Source organism: Cyanistes caeruleus, chromosome 3 (assembly GCF_971803275.1).
Source record: "Cyanistes caeruleus chromosome 3, bCyaCae1.hap1.1, whole genome shotgun sequence".
Lineage (NCBI taxonomy): Eukaryota > Metazoa > Chordata > Aves > Passeriformes > Paridae > Cyanistes > Cyanistes caeruleus.
Window position 1 is genome coordinate 2,707,769 of NC_141703.1, and position 23,643 is coordinate 2,731,411.

The window sequence follows — 23,643 nt, forward strand, 5'->3', positions numbered from 1 at the left end:
TGTCAACACAACATGAAAGAGCTCCCACAAAAAAATTCAATTTTTTGTTTATCATAAACCTTGCTGAACCAATGATACAGGGAGTTATGGGAACTAAAAGGAGAGGAAAAAAGTACATTTTAATTTCCTCAAATAAAGAAATCAGACTACAAACTTTTTTACTGACTTAGTCCTATAAATGTATGAAGGGATAGGAGTACTTGTCAAAAACACAGTATCTACAAAATGAAAAGAAGTATTTTCATACTTCATATTTGTATTTTCTTACAAGCAAAGTCATGAAGCACGTGGAGAAGAAAGAAGAAATTACTCAAGAAAATTTAGGCAGGATTGTTAAATTCCCACATCAGGAAAATTATACTTTCAGTTGGAGCCTGTACTTAGAGCCTGTTTAAAACAATTACAAATTGACAGAAAAAGCAAACTTGGAAAATGTTTGGTTTTTTATAAATAAACATTTAATAATAAAATGTTTATATATATATATATATATATATATATATATATATATATATATATGACAGGCAAATTTAAGCCCCACTCCTGTACCAAAATCTATTTTTTTTTTATCCTTAAATCCACACAGAAGCCTCCACAAAAAGGTCTGTGAATCAATATTCAAAGAAAACACAAACAAATAAATATTGAAGCAGCAGAAGGAATATTGCAGAGAAAATACTATACCAAGGACTTTATGGCCAATGCTATTTCTGGCCATCATTTCTGAGCCCATTTCCACTTAGAACTGCTTAAAAATAAGGTTTTAAACTATGATCTGTAGCCAGATGGGGGAAAAAAAAGGGGAATGGGTAAGGCAAGAGGATTTTAATTTTAGAAACAAAGCAAAAAGTGCAAAGGAAGAACAGGACAAGGAGCTTTGTTATTTTTAGGGGATCAGCTCATTTGTCATGGACTCACACAAGGTGTGTAAGAGCAGCAAACAGCCTGGACCACTGAATAATCAAATAATGGACATGGATATAGTGAAAAGCAAAACAAACATAAATTAATCATGGTTTCTTGCAGCTAGTGATAAAATTTGGAGTTGGTAGAGGTGAAGAAGCAGAAGGGATTTTCTTTTCCACTGTGGCTCGTACTCACCAAGTGTGCTCTAGAGGAGAAGCAGCCCAGAGAAAAGGGGAGATTTAAGGGAACACGTTCCAGGAAGGAGATTTTAACAAAAGCCCAACAGTTCTACACCCAGGATTATGGAGTGGCTGAATCTGCAGGAGAAAATCCTGCAGCAGAAGCAAATGAGGTGCCCTGAGAATTTCTTGGTTCTGCTTGAAACACAAACCTTCAGTGAGAGCATCTGCCCCACAGCTGGGGCTCCAAAAGAGGCAGGGAGGACACCAAAAACCAGCTCCCATTTTCTGAAACCAAACCCAGCTGAGATCACTGGCCAGCAATGCAGACACCACACACATCCCATTAACACCAGCAGCTTTTCCACCCTCCAGAATGTGTTCACACAAGGGAAAAAAAAACCAAAATGTAAATGGAAGCGGTGCTGGGAAGAGCTAAAGCCCTCTGAAGTCTGGTGCACACACCCCAATAATCACCTACTGAGGGAAAACCACATCTAGGGATCAGATTCCTCTTGGAATGAGGTGGGGATGAGCCACTGAGCTGAGAAGGAGAGATGGTGAACGTGTTTTGAAACCTGAAAAGCAAAATGAGGCACCTCAGCTCTACCAGAACACATAAAACTGCAAACACAGAGCAGGCAAACCCTCCTGCCTTGCTGCACCTTCCCTGGGTGAGGCTGATATCACACAGCAAGACTGGAGCACATGACAGATTGAAAACAAAACAATTAGTCTGTGATTTAAAAAATAAAAAATAAAAATATATATATATAAAGGATATTTCATATTACGCAACCTTAATGAAGCTTCTTTAAGTTTTTTAAGTTGCATGGTCAAAGCTTGCACAGACAGCCAAAACTTTATTTTTTAAATTTATTTTTTTTTTAATCACATTAACATTTTTGGAGTTTAATTTTGTTAAACAGAGGAAGAACACACCCTGTTTTGCTGGAGAGCAGCTGAGCTGTGTCCCTCAGCCAGGATGGATGAGCATTCCCAGCAGCCTGCTCCACAAAACTGCCTGGCATCTCCTCTGTGCAGCCCCCAGCAGGGAGCCTGGAGCACTGGGGGACAAAAAAACACCCCAGATTTATCTCCAACCAAATTCATCTGTGAAGTCTCCTGTGCCAGCATCCATCAGATAAACACAGGCATAAAAAACTCATCTGAATCATCTCACAGCACAAGAGAAATGCAAAAGGACGTAGAGCACAGTTGGACTCCTGGTGTTAATTTTTTTATATTTTACTCATCTCTGATCTAATCCTTTGTAATCTAAATTTAGCTTAGGCTTTCCTTGTATAGTAACCATCATTGTAAAAAAAAAAAATAATCCCTATTTCCAAGGTTTTGCTGGATATTAGATAAATGCAGATGTAGCCAAGTAACTTCTGAATGCAGCCCCCATGCTCACATTTAAGTTTTTAACAACATTTGAAGGTATTTTTATAAAGAACTGGATGAAGCGTGTGTCTAAAACAGTGGAAGAATGAGGATTTTAATTAAAAAAGGTATAAGCACTCACTGACACAAATTAGAGAACAGGTAAATAATAAAAGGAACTATTTACATCCAAAATGGGAGGAAGGGAAGGGAAGGTGCGGGAAGGGAAGGTGCGGGAAGGGGAGGGAGGGAAGGGGGGGGGGGGGGGGGAGGGAGGGAGGGAGGGAGGGAGGGAGGGAGGGAGGGAGGAAGGAAGGAAGGAAGGAAGGAAGTGGCGGAAGGAAGGAAGGAAGTGGCGGAAGGAAGTGGCGGAAGGAAGTGGCGGAAGGAAGGAAGGAAGTGGCGGAAGGAAGTGGCGGAAGGAAGTGGCGGAAGGAAGGAAGGAAGTGGCGGAAGGAAGTGGCGGAAGGAAGTGGCGGAAGGAAGGAAGTGGCGGAAGGAAGGAAGTGGCGGAAGGAAGTGGCGGAAGGAAGTGGCGGAAGGAAGTGGCGGAAGGAAGGAAGGAAGGAAGGAAGGAAGGAAGGAAGGAAGGAAGGAAGGAAGGAAGGAAGGAAGGAAGGAAGGAAGGAAGGAAGGAAGGAAGGAAGGAAGGAAGGAAGGAAGGAAGGAAGGAAGGAAGGAAGGAAGGAAGGAAGGAAGGAAGGAAGGAAGGAAGGAAGTGGCGGAAGGAAGGAAGGAAGTGGCGGAAGGAAGTGGCGGAAGGAAGTGGCGGAAGGAAGTGGCGGAAGGAAGGAAGTGGCGGAAGGAAGGAAGTGGCGGAAGGAAGGAAGGAAGGAAGGAAGGAAGGAAGGAAGGAAGGAAGGAAGGAAGGAAGGAAGGAAGGAAGGAAGGAAGGAAGGAAGGAAGGAAGGAAGGAAGGAAGGAAGGAAGGAAGGAAGGAAGGAAGGAAGGAAGGAAGGAAGGAAGGAAGGAAGGAAGGAAGGAAGGAAGGAAGGAAGGAAGGAAGGAAGGAAGTGGCGGAAGGAAGGAAGGAAGGAAGGAAGTGGCGGAAGGAAGGAAGGAAGGAAGGAAGGAAGGAAGTGGCGGAAGGAAGGAAGTGGCGGAAGGAAGGAAGTGGCGGAAGGAAGGAAGTGGCGGAAGGAAGTGGCGGAAGGAAGTGGCGGAAGGAAGTGGCGGAAGGAAGGAAGGAAGGAAGGAAGGAAGGAAGGAAGGAAGGAAGGAAGGAAGGAAGGAAGGAAGGAAGGAAGGAAGGAAGGAAGGAAGGAAGGAAGGAAGGAAGGAAGGAAGGAAGGAAGGAAGGAAGGAAGGAAGGAAGGAAGGAAGGAAGGAAGGAAGGAAGGAAGTGGCGGAAGGAAGGAAGGAAGTGGCGGAAGGAAGGAAGGAAGTGGCGGAAGGAAGGAAGGAAGGAAGGAAGGAAGGAAGGAAGGAAGGAAGTGGCGGAAGGAAGGAAGGAAGTGGCGGAAGGAAGGAAGGAAGTGGCGGAAGGAAGGAAGGAAGTGGCGGAAGGAAGGAAGGAAGGAAGGAAGGAAGTGGCGGAAGGAAGGAAGGAAGGAAGTGGCGGAAGGAAGGAAGTGGCGGAAGGAAGGAAGTGGCGGAAGGAAGTGGCGGAAGGAAGTGGCGGAAGGAAGGAAGGAAGTGGCGGAAGGAAGGAAGGAAGTGGCGGAAGGAAGGAAGTGGCGGAAGGAAGGAAGTGGCGGAAGGAAGGAAGTGGCGGAAGGAAGGAAGTGGCGGAAGGAAGGAAGTGGCGGAAGGAAGGAAGTGGCGGAAGGAAGGAAGTGGCGGAAGGAAGGAAGTGGCGGAAGGAAGTGGCGGAAGGAAGTGGCGGAAGGAAGTGGCGGAAGGAAGTGGCGGAAGGAAGTGGCGGAAGGAAGTGGCGGAAGGAAGTGGCGGAAGGAAGTGGCGGAAGGAAGGAAGGAAGGAAGGAAGTGGCGGAAGGAAGTGGCGGAAGGAAGTGGCGGAAGGAAGTGGCGGAAGGAAGGAAGGAAGGAAGGAAGGAAGGAAGGAAGGAAGGAAGGAAGGAAGGAAGGAAGGAAGGAAGGAAGGAAGGAAGGAAGGAAGGAAGGAAGGAAGGAAGGAAGGAAGGAAGGAAGGAAGGAAGGAAGGAAGGAAGGAAGGAAGGAAGGAAGGAAGGAAGGAAGGAAGGAAGGAAGGAAGGAAGGAAGGAAGGAAGGAAGGAAGTGGCGGAAGGAAGGAAGGAAGGAAGTGGCGGAAGGAAGGAAGGAAGGAAGTGGCGGAAGGAAGGAAGTGGCGGAAGGAAGGAAGGAAGGAAGGAAGGAAGGAAGGAAGGAAGGAAGGAAGGAAGGAAGGAAGGAAGGAAGGAAGGAAGGAAGGAAGGAAGGAAGGAAGGAAGGAAGGAAGGAAGGAAGGAAGGAAGGAAGGAAGGAAGGAAGGAAGGAAGGAAGGAAGGAAGGAAGGAAGGAAGGAAGGAAGGAAGGAAGGAAGGAAGGAAGGAAGGAAGGAAGGAAGTGGCGGAAGGAAGGAAGTGGCGGAAGGAAGGAAGGAAGGAAGGAAGGAAGGAAGGAAGGAAGGAAGGAAGGAAGGAAGGAAGGAAGGAAGGAAGGAAGGAAGGAAGGAAGGAAGGAAGGAAGGAAGGAAGGAAGGAAGGAAGGAAGGAAGGAAGGAAGGAAGGAAGGAAGGAAGGAAGGAAGGAAGGAAGGAAGGAAGGAAGGAAGGAAGGAAGGAAGGAAGGAAGGAAGGAAGGAAGGAAGGAAGGAAGGAAGGAAGGAAGGAAGGAAGGAAGGAAGGAAGGAAGGAAGGAAGGAAGGAAGGAAGGAAGGAAGGAAGGAAGGAACTCATCTACACTCCAGCCCTTAGGAATTGTCACTCACTCGCTGGGATATTTTGGGTTCCAAATCCCAAACATTCCATCTCACTTGGTTCATGCTCACAATATTTCACTGCTTAGCTTGGCAAAGCATCAAAACTGAACATTTTCACCCCTCTTAACCTCTGCTGCTGGCACACACCAGTTTATTAAGCTCAGGCCTCACAGTGAATTCCCATTTTCCCTCCAAACCAATATAATTCTGCTGCCATCAACACCCCCTGTTACAGCCCCAGCCAACTGGAGAATATTCCCATTTTCCTCACAGGAAAAGGGCTCCAGTTTCTATCCAGTTATTCCCCAATTCCTAGTGAATTATAATTAATCAATGAATAATTTTATCTGTTCTGATGAACACTGAATGCTGAAACCTCCAAACAGTGCATTAGATAAATAACCTAATATTAGGATTATTAGGATATTTGGATATTGCAATTATCTGTGCTCCCAAACACTCCTACAAGAACTTGTTGGAGTAAAAACCAGAGGATTGTGGAAGAACCTCACACCTCCAGCACGGAGCTGCTGATGACCTGCAGACATCCTGAATGGAACAGGATCTGCTTAATGGCCAACCTGGACTCTGTAAAATAAGAAAATTCCCATTTTTCTCTTCCCTTTTCCTGCCATCCTCCTCCTCAAAATTGGACTAAAACTCTTCAGAGTGAATGGTTTCTCTGTTCCTTTTACTCTCTGGTTTCTGGTGAGTCAATCAGCACTAAGTGTACAATGTTTAACAGCTCTTCTTGCAGACACCCCAAAAAGGCATTTCTGTACCTCTTCTTGTCTACTCCTATTTCTGTATAAAACACAAGGGAGAAAAACCCCATAAATTTCTATTTCTGCAAGAAAAAAATTGTGAAAGAAAGGGTTTTTTCTGGTATAAAGCGAGCCAAGATTTGAGTTTCTAATTGAAATAAGATTGATTTATTCTAATTTATTGGTTTTTACCTATCAGGAAGCCACTATCAGGATTATTTCAACAAGGAAATACTTTTTTTTAATGGAAAGACTTAAGTTCTGCAATTTCTGGTTTTAATAATTGGTACTAATTAAGTAAGCTGTAGTAACAAGAAGTTATACTTTATCCATCTCAAACATGAAATCAAACAAATAAAAGACCCCAATAACTATAAACAACAACAAAAAAGAAAATAAAAATTATTGATAGCAGCAAAAATTTGAAATGTGTGAGGAAAATACTGGGAATAGAAATAAATATAATACAAATAATACAGAATATAATATAATACAAATAAAAACAGAATAAAACCAGGTAACTTCTTTTTTCTTTTCCCCAAAGGCTGAACATTACTTTGCAAATTTTGTCTAGAATAGAAACTAAAAAACAAATTTGCCCCTGGATCCCTGGCAGTGCCCAAGGCCAGTGGGAGGTGTCCCTGCCATGGCAGGGGTGGCACTGGATGGGCTTTAATGTTCCCTTCTAACCCAAACAATTCTGTAATTTTGTAATTCTATGATTTTAATTCTAAACAATGCTGGTATAAAGACGGAAATATTAAGATAAAAACAAGACAGGCAAACCAGCTGCAGTCCCAGCACTGCCCTGAATTTCCAACACCTTCACACTCAAAGCTCTCTGGAGCTTCCCTACCACAAGAAAAACCCAAATATCCACTCACAGCTGCTCTTGAAAACCTTGGTTCTGTTTTTCCACCAGATGGATACTTCAGCATTCCACAAGCATCACTCCTTGCTAACCTGCCACGGTCTGCTAACTCTAAATGATTCTGGATCCCATGAATTCTTCATGACATCAACCACCACGGCAGAGCTGAAATGTGCATTAAAGCAGGTGGCCACCAGCAATTCCTTTTATCTCTCACATCTGGCACCACTCTCCATACAGAGTTTATACATTATCTGTTGCTAATAAATCATCAAATCACAGAATCATGGAATGGTCTGGGTTGGAAGGGGGGCCTTCGAGATCATCTGAACTCTGAAGTTTTTCAATTGTCACTTAACAGAGGCAATTTAGTGAATATTTTTTTATCCAAAAAGTACAAGGTAATATGTTGTAAACTGTATTTTAAAAAGCAGGAAATAGAAATAATCTGTGGGATTCAGATTAGGTATTTAAATATTATTTTAACTGTAGGAAAGACTAAAAGGATGATTAAAAATAAACCATCAGAGCATGACATCAGCATTTGCAGATTTCACTTATGACCACAAGCAAAATTATTTAATGTCAACCGAATAAAGGTGATCCCTTTTCCTAACACTCCTCAATTCCCAATTAAAACAGAACAGTTAGGAATGGAACCACCATGTGCTTAACTGGAATTCTTATCAGTCTTTAACTTCAGAAAATTCCAACTCAACACTGAGCTAATTATATTTCAGTTTACAGTCTGCCAACTGAACAGGGGAGTCCTGGGCTTTTGATCATTAATTGTTTGATGAGTGCTTTAATGATTGTTCCCCAATTAATACTGCACTCTCCCTACATCCCACTTACTTTACATTAAGCCTGGAGTCTTGGCCTAAAAATAACCAGAGTAAATTTGTTCCCCTTGAATTTTTATTTCCTTTTTCCTGTGTTTTAGCTCTATCTCCCTACTTTTCTTCCTTATCCAGTTTTCCCTCTTCATCTTCCTCAGTGGATGAGCAGCCTGATGATCCACTTGAACATAAATCCAATTAAAAACATCCATGGGACACTTTATAGCTGCATCCCACAACTCCTTAATGCAACAAGCCATGAGAACTTTGTGTTTGCAAAAAAATCCTGTAAAAAACCTTTGGGTTTTTCTTTTTTTTTTTTTTTTTTTTTTTTTGATGTAAGATAATACCATCAGTAAAAACAGTGTAAAAATAGTGTCAGTTCAAGGTTACAAAAAAACTCTGGACATTCATCTACATTTAACAGTTCAGCAACAAGAACAATGCCAGTAAATTTCTGGAGAGCAACATGAGGTACAGGATTTTATAGCAATCCTGGGGATCACAAAGCTGCAGTGGGGGAACCTCACTTTTTTTTACACACCATTCTCCAGGCCGTGACATTTCAGGCTAAATGATATGAGGTGTGATAAATGCAAGCCCTCGTTTGAATACAAACAGATTCTTAAAATATTTTAACTAGGTCTATAAGCGAAAATAAATTAGGCCAGTGGGATTTAGGGAAAGAATTCAGGTTCTGTGGGATTTTCTAAGTTTACTGCTTAAGTTAGAAATTACACAAGCTTTCAAAGCTTTTGGCTCTAGGAACAAGCACTTCAAATTAATTCTGAAATTAAATCACTCTCTTTTGACTGGCAGCATAAGAATACACAAAAATCAGTGTATTTATTCTTAACCACACCAGAACAGGTGCTGTGTGAACTCCCCCAAACAGCCATGCTTTGTCTCCCAGCTTCCGTAAGAAATCCAACTTCTTTTTCTTCCTTTTTCTTTTTTTCCTAACAAGGGCAAAGAGATGGAGATGTGCAAAAAGGAAAAAACTATGATCTGACTTTGAGTTTCTAACAAATCCAATCATGCTCTTTTCACTGAAATCTCCAGGGAACCATTCTGACTTTGTGCAGCTGCATTTGGTTGTAGTTCAGCCTTTGGATCTTTCATAGAATCCCAGAATGGGTTTGGAAGGGATTTTAAGGATCATCCCGTTCCCAGCCCTGCCATGGCAGGGACACCTCCCACTGTTCCCAGGTGCTCCCAATGTCCAGCCTGGCCTTGGGCACTGCCAGGGATCCAGGGGCAGCCCCAGCTGCTCTGGCAATTCCATCCCAGCCCCTGCCCACCCTGCCAGGGAACAATTCCTGCCCAAGATCCCAGCCAGCCCTGCCCTTCTACAGTTCAAGGCCATTCCCCCTTGTCCTGTCACTCCATCCCTTGTGAAAATCCCTCTCCAAAAGGCCCTGTCCATAATGTGGGCAGCAATCTGTTAATTAAACACATTATCAAATCACTTGGATGCCTACCGATTATTCTGGTTTATCTGAATGCAACATTGTCAATACATTCCTTTATTAACCTGATGATTAGAACAATTCTAATGGAGACATTTGGAGGGAAAATGCAAACCCAGGATTTGTCCAAGATTCAAGCTACTCTATGAGGTTAATTAGGGAGTGGGGAAGTTGATTAATATGATCATATTATTACTGGCCAGAGGCTGGGATGGAATTGCCAGAGCAGCTGGGGCTGCCCCTGGATCCCTGGCAGTGCCCAAGGCCAGGCTGGACATTGGGAGCAGCTGGGACAGTGGGAGGTGTCCCTGCCATGGCAGGGCTGGGAATGGATGATCCTTAAAATCCCTCCCATCCCAAACCATTCCATGATACTGTGATTAATAACATACCAAGTTTTTCTATGCTGTGCCCTCCCTTTTAAAGTCCATACACTGTCCTAGACTGATTTATGTCTGGTTTAGAGGTTTTCAAATTATTTTTAGAAGCACATGACTTTATTTAAAACTATATTGTGATCTGAGCTCATGGGAAAAGGTGAAGTTAGCTATTTGATGAACACAAGGATATCTTTCTCAATGAAGTACAAATATTAATCCCTGAGTACTTCTACGCAGTTCAAGCTTAGGCAGCATTTTCTTTTCCTAAATAAAAGTTACAATTCAAAAGCAAAATTGACAGCCATGGAATTAGCAATCCAACAGCAATAATAAACATATAATCTGTTGCATTTAATATTACTTATAACAAGATATGACATTTATTATGGCATATTGTATTCTGCTGCATGTATCATATGCTTCAAGCTAATCCTCCTCTTCATAAAGCGGCAATAATTTGAAACTTCAGCATTCCATTTTTTCCACTTTATTACCAAATTCCCGTTTTAAAATGCGAGCATGAAAACAGCACTGTGTAAAATAAACCAGCAAAATGTGCCTGAAACCCTGCCATGACCATTCCTTCACTCTTGCTTTAACTGTGCAGCTTTCCAGGGCTTCCTCTCAGATTTAAGCAATGATTCCCCTCCAATTTAAGGAATTATTCCCTTCAAATTTAAGGAATGACTCCCCTCAGATTTAAAGAAATAGTCCCCTCACATTTAAGGAATGATTTTCTTCAAATTTAAGAAACAATTCCTCTCAGATTTAAGGAACGATTCCCTTCAAATTTAAGGAATGACCCCCCCTCAAATTCAAGGAACTATTTCCTTCAAATTTTAGGAATAATTCCACTCAGATTTAATGAATGATTCCCTTCAGATTCAGGGAACGATTCCCTTCAAATTTAAAGAATGATTCCCCTCAGATTTAAAGAACAATTTCCCTCGGATTTGAGGAACAATTCTGCTCAGATTTAAAGAACAATTTTGCTCAGATTTAAGGAATGATTTCCTTCAAATTTAAGGAAAGATTCCTCTCATATGTGAGGAACAATTCCCGTCAGATTTAAGGAATGATTCCCCTCAGATTTAAGCAATGATTCCTCTCAGATTTAGGGAACAATTCCCCTCAGATTTAAGGAATGATTCCCCTCAGAATTAGGGAACAATTCCCCTCTGACTTAAACAATGATTCCTCTCAGATTTAAGCAATGATTCCTCTCAGATTTAGAGAATGATTCCCCTCAGATTTAAGGAACAATTCCCCTCAGATTTAAGCAACGATTCCCCTCAGATTTAGGGAACGATTCCCCTCAGATTTAGGGAACGATTCCCCTCAGACTTAAACAATGATTCCTCTCAGATTTAAGCAATGATTTCTCTCAGATTTAGGGAATGATTCCCCTCAGATTTAAGCAGTGATTCCTCTCAGATTTAGGGAATGATTCCCCTCAGATTTAAACAATGATTCCTCTAATTTTTAAGGGTGCTCCGAGGCCGTGTTTGTGTCCCTGTGATAACGGGGATTGTTCAGGAACTTCCAGCAGCAGGGAAATCCAATCTCCCATCGGAGTTCAACACGGGTTAATTGCTCTGCAAAACGGGTATCTTTATTTTTATGACTCAATTCCCATTGGGAATTCCAAAGCTCCCTCTGCACTGCAAGCGGGGGGCCCACTCCGTTAACGGGAAGAAAATCCACTAATTCTACACAATATAAAAAAAGAAAGAAGGGCACATTTTGCCCTCAATTCCATGGAAAATCAGGCACACAAGGTGCGTGACAGGAAAATAGGGACCTGATTGTTCGGTGCCCTCAGGAATGGTGCACAACAGGTGGAAAGAAAATCAGGGAAAATTGATGTAAAGGAGACGACAAATCCCAATAGCGAAATCTTTCAGTGAGAATGTCATGGAAAATGGCATGGCAGGGAAGAGTCTGGGAATGGCACAGGACCAAATCAATGCCAAAAACTTCCGAATTCCTCCCTTTTTACAGGCGAGGGGATAACAGAGTCTTGGCTATGTCATAAAAATTCCTGCGCGATCTTTTCTTATCAGGCTGAGCTTTCTCCAGCATTGGCTGGTGCAAATCACTGCCCATAAATGAATGGCAGAATAAAGTATGAAATATTGTACATTTAAAACTAAATTAGCAAAAAAAAAACAACCCTACTGTTGAACTTAATTTTGATTTCATATTATAGATATTATTAGAAATTAGAAATAGAAATATTTCTTTGTTACTCTCAAGCCTTATGAGTGTATTAAGTGTGTCACTATAATATAACAATGTTATTTGGCAACAAACTTTCCTCTCTTATTTGAGCTGGTGTTTATCACCAAAGGAAGGCACAAAATAGTGAATATAAAAGAACACCCTTGAGGAAGAAAAGCATAGAAGCAGCCATTTAATGCAACAACTTTTTTCGTTTTGAGGATAAAAAGTCCTTCAACCATGTAAAAAAATTAAGAAATGAAGGTTAAAAGTTGGTGATAGAAGTGATGTAAATAATGAAGGAATAAGATATAAATAAATAAATAAATAAATAAATAAATAAATAAATAATCCTGTATTTAGGAATGTAAAGAGCAGGTCTATTGCTCTTAGTATCAAACTTTGGATTATAATTAAGACATTAATCAAGCAAAGCATTCCTATCCCATCCTAGAGTTTAACAAAATCAAGGGATCTGAGTTTTTAAAGGCAATATCAACTATCGTGACCTTGATATCCAAACTGACAAAGTATTTTTGAGTTATGTAGCTGCAGAAAAGATTGAGTATAGAAGATGTGCAGTGTCTGAACAGCACATGGTTTTATAAATTCCTATTTAAATTTCCCATTTCCTGAGAGAAAGGCACCTTTCCTGCACGGAAGAATCCTTCCTGCACACCATGGTATTCTCCAACTCCCCAACCAAAATTCCTGAGGGAGGAGGGTGGAGAGGGTTAATTTATACAAACTGTTAATGTTGGTGAGAAAATACTCATTTTTAACAGGCTAATAATGTACTGGGAGAGTGTCACCATGCTAAAATACAAAGTTTATCCTGGGACCATAGAATGGTTTGGGTGGGAAGGGGTCTTAAAGCTCATCCCAATCATTCAGCTTTTTAAGAATACAGTTTCAATGGAGAATAAGGGGCAGCACCAAGGTGCAAGGAATAACTAAACACAGAGTAAAACATCACAAGGGCTTGAAAACCAAATTAAAAATCCCCCAGTCCCTAACTCAGTTTGTCAATCTCAGCTTGTTTGCCCCTGAAGTGCCGTTCCCATCTCCTTCAATTACACACTGGTTTTCCTTAACTCAGACCTGCATCAGCATCATCTGTATTTCAATTCAACTAAACCAAGAGTTTACAAATAAAATGAGTCTTCATGCTCACTTGCCAAAATTAGAGCTGTACTTCAGATTTTCAAAATTCAGCAGTATGCATCTAGAAAAGTAAAAGGGCACCAACAATGGAAAAGATTTCCTTCTGCAAAGCTTTGAGCTGTTTGGAAATTGTTTATTCTCAATTGACATTTTATTTAAATATCCTATTCAGCAGTTATGAAAGGAACCTCAGCCCACATTTCACTTCCACTAAAATTCATCGCTTTTGTGTCAAACTTTCCCTAACAATAGCACTTTGTGCTTTTTAAATATTGGGGAAAAGGGATCCACAATGGCACTTCATACAGAATATATCCCGTGCTGGCTTAGTCATGTGTAAATCAAATTTTCTGCCAACTAAAATACTGAAACTGGATCTAAGATAAAGAATAAAACTGAAATTTCTATCTCATTAATTTAATTTTAGTGAAATGCTCGTGAAACCATTCCAGCCAGTTAGGGTGTGCAGAAATATTAGAAATAGAAATATTTCTTTGTTACTCTCTAGCCTTATGAGTGAAATAAGTGTGTCTCTATAATATAACAATGTCATAATCTGGTGTATCACTACACCAGATGCAGCCTCAAAAACAATGGTTTCATTTTAAAACCTGCACTCCCAGGGATGCTCTGAGGAGGCACAGAAAGTGGAACAGTTTCTGGCAGGGTTAACCTGGTCAGGTGGCACTAGGATAAACATCTGGTAAAAAAAGAATTCCAAGACTCAGGAAGAATTTCCTTTTACAGAAAAAAAAACCAATGTTTGGGAGAGGATTTGAAATTTCAGTTTGAGAATTAAAAGTTGCAACGCATTAAAAAATAGCCTGAAACACAAAATCACAGAAAAAAAATTGACAATTTAAAATAATATACAACATTTTAAGGAATTTTTACTTGACAATTAGGCCAATGCCACTAAATTTCGGGTACCTACAGGTGAATTCTCACTTTGCTGTGACCTCAGGACACACAAATGCAGGCCAGGGACAGTACAGTGAGCACCAAACACCCCAACCACCATCTGGAGAGCTCATGAACAATCAAGGGATCCCAAATTAAACGACACAACTTTCCCTTCGAATCTTTAGGACAACACTGTCAAGTCCAATCTATTCCCTCAGCCTCCAGAATCAATTTTTCAAACTTTATGACAGGTCTAATAGTTCCCACCTGTTCCTCCTGCCTGACTTTTGACTGGCACGTTCCCAGCCAGGGTGGAAATGCAGACAAAGGCCCCTATTAGGCTCCGGCTGTTTCTCTACTGTGAGGTTGCTCAGCCATTAAATTAATTCCAGCCCCTTTTTCCCCTCTTCCATCTCTTCATTTTTGGGGGGTATGGAAGTTTGGGGAGGTGGAAAAGGGAGGTGAAAGTTTTGCATCCAGCTGGTGGGAGAAGTACGAGAAAATCTGAAGTCACAGAAGTTAAATGCTGAATTTTTGGGATAATCTACTAATTAAACAATTTACAACAAATCCCATTCGTTAGGTTCTCGAGGTGTCTGTGTATTTTTAACCATCAAAACTTGGTAAAATTTGAGAGAATCAAATTTGGGAGACCCTAACAGAGTCCTCCATGCACTGCCTGATTACATAAAGGAAGTGTTGCAACATTTTTCTGGGAATCCTGAAGGATGAATAAGTAACTATTTTTTTTTCAAGCAAAGAAAATTCTTTTTCCTGAGATGTGTGTTCCTTTCATTCAGAACTGGCAATTAGACACAAGCACCACACACACATCCTAACAAATTCATATTGCTTCTTTCAGAAGCACCTTAAAAACCTGACAACTTTTTCCCCCAATAAAAATTACTTGATTTTTGCATCATTTTCTAGAGATTTATGAAATATTATCATTTAAATCTCAAGGTTCTTTAGTGAACTGCAAATTTCAAGGGTTATATTATCCTATTATCCATGAAAACAGAGTATTTACAGCATCAACCATAACACTTAAGACAATTATTTTAACTTAATACAACAAAGGTCTTTCTGTGAGATAAATTTAATGTAAAACAGATTATTAAAAAATTAATATTTTTATTTCAAATTATAATCTAGGACCATCTTCCCAGCATAAGCCACTTAGAACCAGGACTTGTAGTTTACCACTTACCTGAAAATTGACTATTTAAGCCTCATCATGGTGGGGGAAATATTGAAGACCTACATCTGTGAGCACTTCACTGTATTTGGATCACTTAATATAAAAAAGCAACCTTTAAACACATCTGAAAAACCAAGACCACTTCTCTTATATCCCTTGCCTTGATAATTAATCATTCATAAATTGGTCAGATTCTATTTAGCTTGATCCAAATCAAATCACAAAACCCTGAATTAAACACTTCACTTTACTGAGACGTTGGAATAAAGTTACTGAGAACCAAAACCAGCTGTGAGGGAAGAAACCTCCTGATTTATTCAATTATCACCAATTTCTTTACAGTCCTCTTCCAACCCTGTGGGCTGAACATGCTGTGAGCACTGAAAATGAAGAAGCAAATGCTACAAATAACTGTATTTCTGTAAAACAACTCCTCATGGCCTCTTATCAAACTGGTATGTCTCTATCTCTGCAAAATCAGCTGCAGGATGTAAATCTGGGGGAGAGGATTGGCAAAATCAGACAGCAACGTCTTTCTAATGTGTGGCTGTTTGAACACACAGAGAATGGTTTGGAACTGAAATTTGTATTTGTCCATAAATTGCAATTTAGGCTCCAGGCTGAGTAGTGAAGCCATTATTGGTTAACTCATCAGTGACAACAATACTCGAGACAGTTTAATCCCCAATTAAAGAAAAAAATCCCAAACAAAATTCCTGAGGTTGTTTTTCACCTGTAAAATTCATCTGCGATTCCTGCAGATAAATTAACCCTGATATTCAAAACTAGCTGCCACAAGAATTTACAGCTGCAGGCTTGGAGTTTCTGTCCTGAAGAGCAACAACTTCCCCAAGACAGTTTTTTCCATCAAATTTCCACTAAACACGACAGTACAGCCTTTGTACACAGACTCCAAGCTGAGATTTAGTAACTGTGATTTTCCTATCACTTAATCCCATTTAAACTCTAAGGAACAACCTTCTCTAAGGTATCCCACAGCTCATTCACAAGGATCGTCTGTGTGATGATGAAAGAACCTCTAGCAGAACCCTAATCCATGATTTAAAAACCCAAACCAAGCACTAAAGAGCATTTTAGGGAAATATTCAGCAAAAGAAATGAGAGAAAACAGGAATGTTGAAATTAGGGGCACAACCTGCTCGGTGTCACTCTTCTCAAGTAACGGGCTTAGAGAATAATTTGCACTAGAGAAGGCATTTAATCTAAATATGAATATTTATTAGATTAAATTTTCTTACGGCGATTTTCAGAGGAATAAAGACTAAACTCCACTACCAAGCAGAAAGTTGTCCCACTCAGCTTTCCCTACCCTTTATGGCTCAGTATTTTATATATTATCCATTAATATCCTGTGAACATAAATTCTCTACTTTGTATCGTTTTTTTCCTGAACACTGTGCGCCACCATAATTATGAATTCCCCATTGGAAAATTAATTCAGGATGCCCTGGATCCCCCATCTTACCCATCCAGAAGACTCATGGTCGTGGTGGTCACCTCAGTGAAAAGAAGGATCTTTCCCAGCTTCTTGGTTTGGAGATGCTGCTGGTAGCTCTTCAGGCTGAAATGTTCTGAGGAGAAACTCCCCATCTCCGTGATCACCGGCATCAGGGACGGAGTCACTTCCACTTTGGACTCACAGGACGAAACAAATTTCAGAGACACCTTGCTGGATGCCCTTAATCCCTCAGCATCCACGTTCCCCTCCAGCCACTTCAGGAAAGCGAGATGGATTTCCTGCAGGCAAGGGGAATGAGATGAGAAAGACAGATCACCCCCTGTGAAGACACACGGACATTCTTCCAAAAACATTTTTATTCAAGCCATCTCCTCCTTCAAACAGGGAAATTAACTCTGTTTCCTCTTCAAAAACTAGGTGCTGCTGTTCATTCTAGTCCAGCCTAGCCTGACTACTTGACACTGTCCTAGAGTTGAGACCACACTCCTTTGAAGGTTAATTAAGCTTAATTTTTCTCTGTAGCAGGGTTTGTAGTGGTCTTCCTACATGAAGCGTTCATGTTTCGCAACATGCTGAGATCCTCTGCTGGAAGAAGCCCTTTAGTCCCTCACCAAGACTCGATTTAAAGGCTAAACCAGCAGTAAAACAAACATTTGCTGCTTTCTCAGTGGAGTATCTGCTAAAAATGCTCATACCTTCATCTAAGGGATGATTTAGCACCCATCTGGTGACACCCTGAAACAACTGCTCCACATTTAATCTGGCTGGAGATAACTAATTCTTCATTTATATTTATTATTACATATATTTACCATTTATACTTATTTATAATTAATTTATATTAATTAATATTCTTATTAAAGATAACTTTGAGAGGTTTGATATGAAATGTTTGCCATGTCTTTAGGAACAGCCACAAACACAGATTCTGGGACTTCTTGTTCAGTGCGCAGCTTAAATTTCAGAGTGTTGAAGTTGTCTTTTACGTGAGAAATGAAACCACAAAAAATGGTGGTTTCAATTTGACTGGAAATAAGGCACTAGTGATTCTTGCCCTCAAATTTCCAAGAGGAAGAGATCTGATTTTTAAATAAAAAATGTCCTAACCAAACCCATGCCCCTCATTCCCATCCACTGCTGTATCAGGGAACTATGGAATATTTTCCTGTGTGACGCTGAAAGCAGGACTAAACTCTCCTGCCCTTGAACAAGATGTCTGTGAGCTCCAGCCCAACTCTTCAAAACCCACAAACCACAAGCTGAGAGCAAACTTCCCATAAACAGTCATCCATCCAAGGAAAAACTCCTCTTTTCCACATGCCACTGTTCAACCTGGAGAAGGAATGAGAGAAGTGCTCCTGTTCCCAACACCTTCCTCTGGATTTCCACCCCCAGACATGACCTGTTCTCAAATTTCCCAGCCTTTGCTGCCTGTGTGTCAGCCCTGCAGCACCAGGGCCAGAGTAGGACACAAAGAAAAGAATAATTTTTCCCAAAACCTGTCAAGCACTTGGTTCCAAGCCCCAGGACAACCTAAGAACAACTCAGCAGCTAAATTACAGAGAAATCAGTCCTCATATCTTGCTTTCCTAAAGCTCCCTCTGAATATTTTTTGTCTAAACTCTGGGATAAAATACCTTTCCTCCTTTTTTTTTTTAATTTTTTTATTTTTTGCTCTGAATAAATGATGATGTGACGATGATTAAAGGTTTTGTGAGCATTTCTTTTGACTTGCACCTTCACTCACAGTAACACCAGAGCTTTGACAGAATAAATAAATTCCTTACACATTATCCTACTTGTTTTACATACCCACAGTAACTGATTGGCTGTAACTGATATTTAGAAAAATTACAGCTTTCATTTCTGTCAGGGAGAACACGGAAAAACTGTGCTTAATCAGAGAGTGTTTTCATATTGCTTTCCAAACATAGAAATTCACTCAGCAGCACTGGATGTGCAAGTCCCTAAACACAGAAACAGAACTTTAACTCACCTAAGGATGGGTTTACAGTCTGACAGAAATTACACTGCAAAATAAAGGTGATTAAAGCATGATTACATTGTAAATAAATAATGAAAGTGCTTGAGGCTGTGTCAGAAATTATGATGTGCTTTTGCCACAGAGTATTTTCTGTAAAGAACAAAACAGTGCCTATTTCCGTGTGATGTTCCATTATCACAAATATGCCACATAATCCCAACCATTTACTTTCCTGAATATATTATTTCAAGTGATTTTTTTTCCCCACAGATTTCAGGCAAACTTCTTGATTTCACTGCTTTTAACACATCCTGAACCATTTAAGAATTGTTGAATGTGTATTATTATAAAGCTAATTTCCACCAGAACATCCATATGCTTATTGATGTGATCAAAAACATAAACACATAATCAAAGATGGAGATATTCCTAAGAAAATATGGGTTTGCATGTTTAACAAAGTTTCAAGTACTGGTCACAGTAGGAAAATTCATTTTTACTGTAAGAACTTCCTTCACACAAAGTTCCAGACACAGGGATGCTGAACCAGTGGGCTGTCCCCACAATTACACTGGCACAGAAAAAAATACCATTATTGTATAATGAAATGAACTTCTGTGCAAAGTCAGGGTTAATTTCAGCTTCAAGTCCCCTGAACAGGAATAGAATCATGTCAGAACTGTGTGATTTAAGCCGAGGATCCAGCTGGAATTCCCAATCTCTCCTATTCCAGCAGCATCTGCCGTTCTGCAGCAGCCTCTGGTGGCCACTGGTGTGAGAAATGTTGGCTCAGGAACCTCCTGGACACCTCTGGGAGCAGCCCAGGCATCCAACACAGGGCAGGGAATACCCAAACTGCTGGGCACAGCTTTCCCTGGAAAATTCTGGAAATCCTGGAAGATTCTGCTCCAAGCTTGAATGGATTGTGGAATCCCAGCAGTTCCGTGTTCAGGCTCTGACAGGGTCTGCAGCTACTCACACCCACGATCATCACTGAAAACCTGGATTTCACAACCTTCCAGAGACACACTTTAAATTTAATAAATTTTTTAATAAATTTAAATAAATTTAATAACTAAACTGTTTGAAGGGTTGAAAGGTTGAAAGGTTGAAGGGCACAAATAAATTCTGAAACTGTTCTTCATCAGGTTTGGGCAGGAGAACTGAAGGCAAGCCAAATTAAATTTCATAAAGTAGAGAATCCCAGAATGGTTTGGAAGGGATTTTAAGGATGATCCATTCCCATTCCTGCCATGGCAGGGACACCTCCCATTATCCCAGGCTGCTTCAAGCCCCAGTGTCCAACCTGGCTTTGGGCACTGCCAGGAATGGGGAATCCCCAACCTCCCTGGGCACCCTGAGTCAAGGCCTCCCCACCCTCAAAAAATCTCACAAAATTCTTCCTAATATCTAATTTAATCCTGTTCTCCTTCATCCTAAGGCTGTTATTTCCTATAAATCTGTGGGGTTTTTCTTCCAACCACACTTTTCAAATGTACACTCCCTAAGGCAAAGATATTCCCTTCCTTCTCAAAGTAAGAATTAAATTCCACATCCCAACCAAACAGCTCGGTGACAAGAGAGCTACTCAGCTTTTCAGAGTTAAAATATTCATCTACAAGTTTAATATTTGTAAAAAGAAAATGTTTCTACCTATATTTGAAACGGTAAAAAATGTAATTTCAATGCATTAGAAGAAAAAAGTCACCAAAAAGCAGAAAACACAGCACCAACAGCAACTACCCAACACCTCTCACTAATAAATTCTCAATTTAAATCCTTTAAATAGAACCAAGGAGAGATTGGGAATTTCCAAGCACTGATCTGGCTAGCCAGGGACACATCAGGAGAATTCTAATTTTTCAGACTGACAGTGGCACTGAATGAAAAGTTCTGAGCAAGAAGGGAGATGTAGAGGACAGTAATTCCCAAAATTCCCAGAAATACAAGATTAAGCTACTGCACACTACAGACATTCAGCTCCTCCACTCATCAGCACAAATTGTGGTAATTGTAACACAGAGAAGGAATAGCAAAAGCTGTATTTTATTTATGATTTCACATCTGCTTTCTATAACTGTAAGAGTTTGCTCAGGTGTGTGCAGAAACTGCTCCGGAACAGAAGTTTGCTTTCGCTGTTTAAAATTCTTTTTAACTTCATAATCATTAAGTTTCACTTTTCCCCAACGCTCACTTAGAGGTTGAGACTGAACAACAAGGAGGAAAGAGGGAGACAAAAACCAGCTGCATCTGGACCCTTCTCTGTTGTAGTATAAAATAACACAAAATTACAGCTCCTGATGGAGAAGATTTTATTTGCACCTGGGCTCTGTCAAACAATGAGAGTTCTGCACTGAGCACATGAACTCCCGTTTACAATGGTTGAAAATAAACCCAAATCCAAGACTTTATTCTTACAATCTGTTTATATCGATAGGATTTGGATCTGTTTATATAGATGGGATTTTTTATCTGTATGTACACAGATAAATGCAGTTTCTCTCTCGCTGGGTGGATTTGGGAGCTGCTCTTTCCTGCCAAACTCCAACGATGGGCCCGAAACTCCCCATCAATGGAATTCTTTGTTAAGACAAAATTCACTCACAGCCTAAATTCATTTGGTTCCTATTACAAACACGAAGGCAAAATGAAATGAAAGCTAAAAATACAATGCCATAAACCAAACGTTTTCCATCAGCTCCCTCCTCTCTTGTGAGGGAAAAGGAGATGATTTGAACCATGATGCTCCACCTGAACACTCAATATTTGGATTAAAATATTGTACTTTAGCTGTGCTCGTGAAGCAAGGCCAAATATTCACTTTCTATAGACACAGAACATGATTTTAAAACTTTTCCCTTTCTTTGGATAAAATCTAATGAATTCAAATTAATTACCTCTGTTTTTGAGAAGTTTCCAGTTGATACACTGGCTCATGTGTTATCAGCTGATGTAAATATCATATTTATATTTATACTTATATTTCTATTTATATTAATACTTATATTAATACTCATATTTATATTTATTTATAGACACAGAAACACACATACACATATATATATATATACACACACATACACACACATATATATAATTTTTTATGCTTGTATTTTTAAATTGCAAGCAAGTGAGGATTACACAGGCAGAAAGCACCAAATTTTTAGAGGAGCCTGTCTGGAGCAAAACCAGACATCACACCTCCAATATGACTAAAATCTGCTTTTTTTTTTTTTTTTTTTCAGAATTGCCTGCTCCCAAAGGAGTATTATATAATTCAAATAGTATCTCAAATGTGTAGATTTCAACCTTATGGATTCTCTATTAGCTCTGATAGGAAAGGAATTATTTTAATGAAGGGCTGTCCTTTGAGTTCAACTTGAAATATAAAAATTCACACACATACACACAAAAAATATCTCCATGTCCTCCTTGTCTTACACAGCTTTGCTCAACATCCTTGCAGGTTTCAAGGTGTTAAATTTAAATTAACCACTGGGGATCTTCCATAGCATCCCCTGGATCAAACAGAAGCAATATTTAACATGACCAAAAATAAAATTTAAAAAACATATCTATAAATACATAAACATATAAATGTATTTACTTTCTGTAAATACACATAATATGCAGGGAAAATGATGTTATCTACCATCCTTATTAATTTCAAACCCTACCTTTTAATGAGGTTTTGGAAAAGACTTTATATATAAAATTTACTACCTCAATCTTTCATTAAAATTCATTGTTTTCCCTTAAAAGCAAAGTACAACTGCTTTCCCTCTAGGAAAAGTTCAAAGGAATGAGAGGGAAAGAAAAAAAAGAGATGCCAAAAATTGATAGAGAAATAAGGAAAGATCCTCGCTTGGTGATCACAGAGAAACTGGAGAGGATGAAGAACTGGTATTAGATCTCATACAGTAGTAGTAGTAGTAGTAGTAGTAGTAATAATAATAATAATAATAATAATAATAATAATAATAATAATAATAATAATAATAATTTCAATTCTGATGTCATTAATATTTAATCCCATTCCCAAACTGCACATTCACACCTGGAATTCTCAGTGTTGCCCTTCCAGACTTAACTAAAGGCAAGCTCGGAGATGGATTTTCTCAGAACTGAAACAAAGGGAACAAACAGAATGTTTAAACACAAAAAACCTCTTTACAACACATTCAGAATCTGGAAATAAATGAAGTAGTCAAATTAATCCAGTTTTTAGGAAGTTTTTTAAAAACTCTTTTAGTATTAACTGTTTACAATTAATTTCAGGCCATTCTTTTCACCAGTGCTTTAGTTCACAGGGCAAAAACCTTTTAAATCCCCATTTCTCCACTCCCTCCTTTCCCCATGGCCTGAAGAACTTCATAAAGATTTTATTGTCCTACAACTGAGGCACATTTTCATTTCATGTTCTCATGAACTGCAGTTACTTGGCTGGTACTCACTGTGCATTCCCAGGATTCTGCACAGCCTGGAAATCTGTTTCAGTTTATTAATAATATTTTTATATTTCCTAAACTGAGACACGGTGCAAACCAGGAGATTCTGACTGCACAAAGCACAGAAGAACATTTAGAAAGATGGCAGGGTTGGTAACTTTATGAATTCCCAACCAACCTGATTTTTCAGAGTCTCCAGAGGTTATTTTGGGTTTGGGTGATTATTTAGCTGAAGAGAGGCAGAAAAAGCTCATCATTTCTGAAAGATCATTCCAGAAACTCAGTCAAGTGCCTTATTTTGGTCTCCACTCTTCAGTGTGTTTTTAAAAACAAGTATTGCATTACATAAACACAGTGCATCATCTCAGCTCAAACAGCCACGGAGAGGAGTGGATCCATTTTCCCAACTGATACGTGGAATACTTCAGCCAAAAAAGGGAAAGATTTTTAACAAAGTGCTGCAAGGTATCCTTATCCTCTTTATTGCAGCCCCATCGCTTTGAAGGCGAAGCATCTTAGATTTCAACCCATTCCTGGACTGCATGTCCAGCAACTGCTCATAAATCCCTGCCTAAATCTGAATCCAAAATTAAATTTAGCTTTAAAAAGCTCCCTGTGTAGGCAGAAAAT

The 23,643-nt window shown here is 39.8% G+C and overlaps 1 protein-coding gene across 2 annotated transcripts in view; it reads right to left on the bottom strand.

Moving 5' to 3' along the window:
* Positions 1 to 23,643, bottom strand: part of HLCS (holocarboxylase synthetase) — a 113,431-nt gene that overhangs the window by 61,262 nt on the left and 28,526 nt on the right. For both annotated transcript variants that reach the window (XM_023926032.2, XM_023926040.2), the window contains exon 6: positions 16,588 to 16,859. In XM_023926032.2, the coding sequence (XP_023781800.2) occupies positions 16,588 to 16,859 (272 nt within the window). The remainder of the gene's footprint in view (positions 1 to 16,587; positions 16,860 to 23,643) is intronic.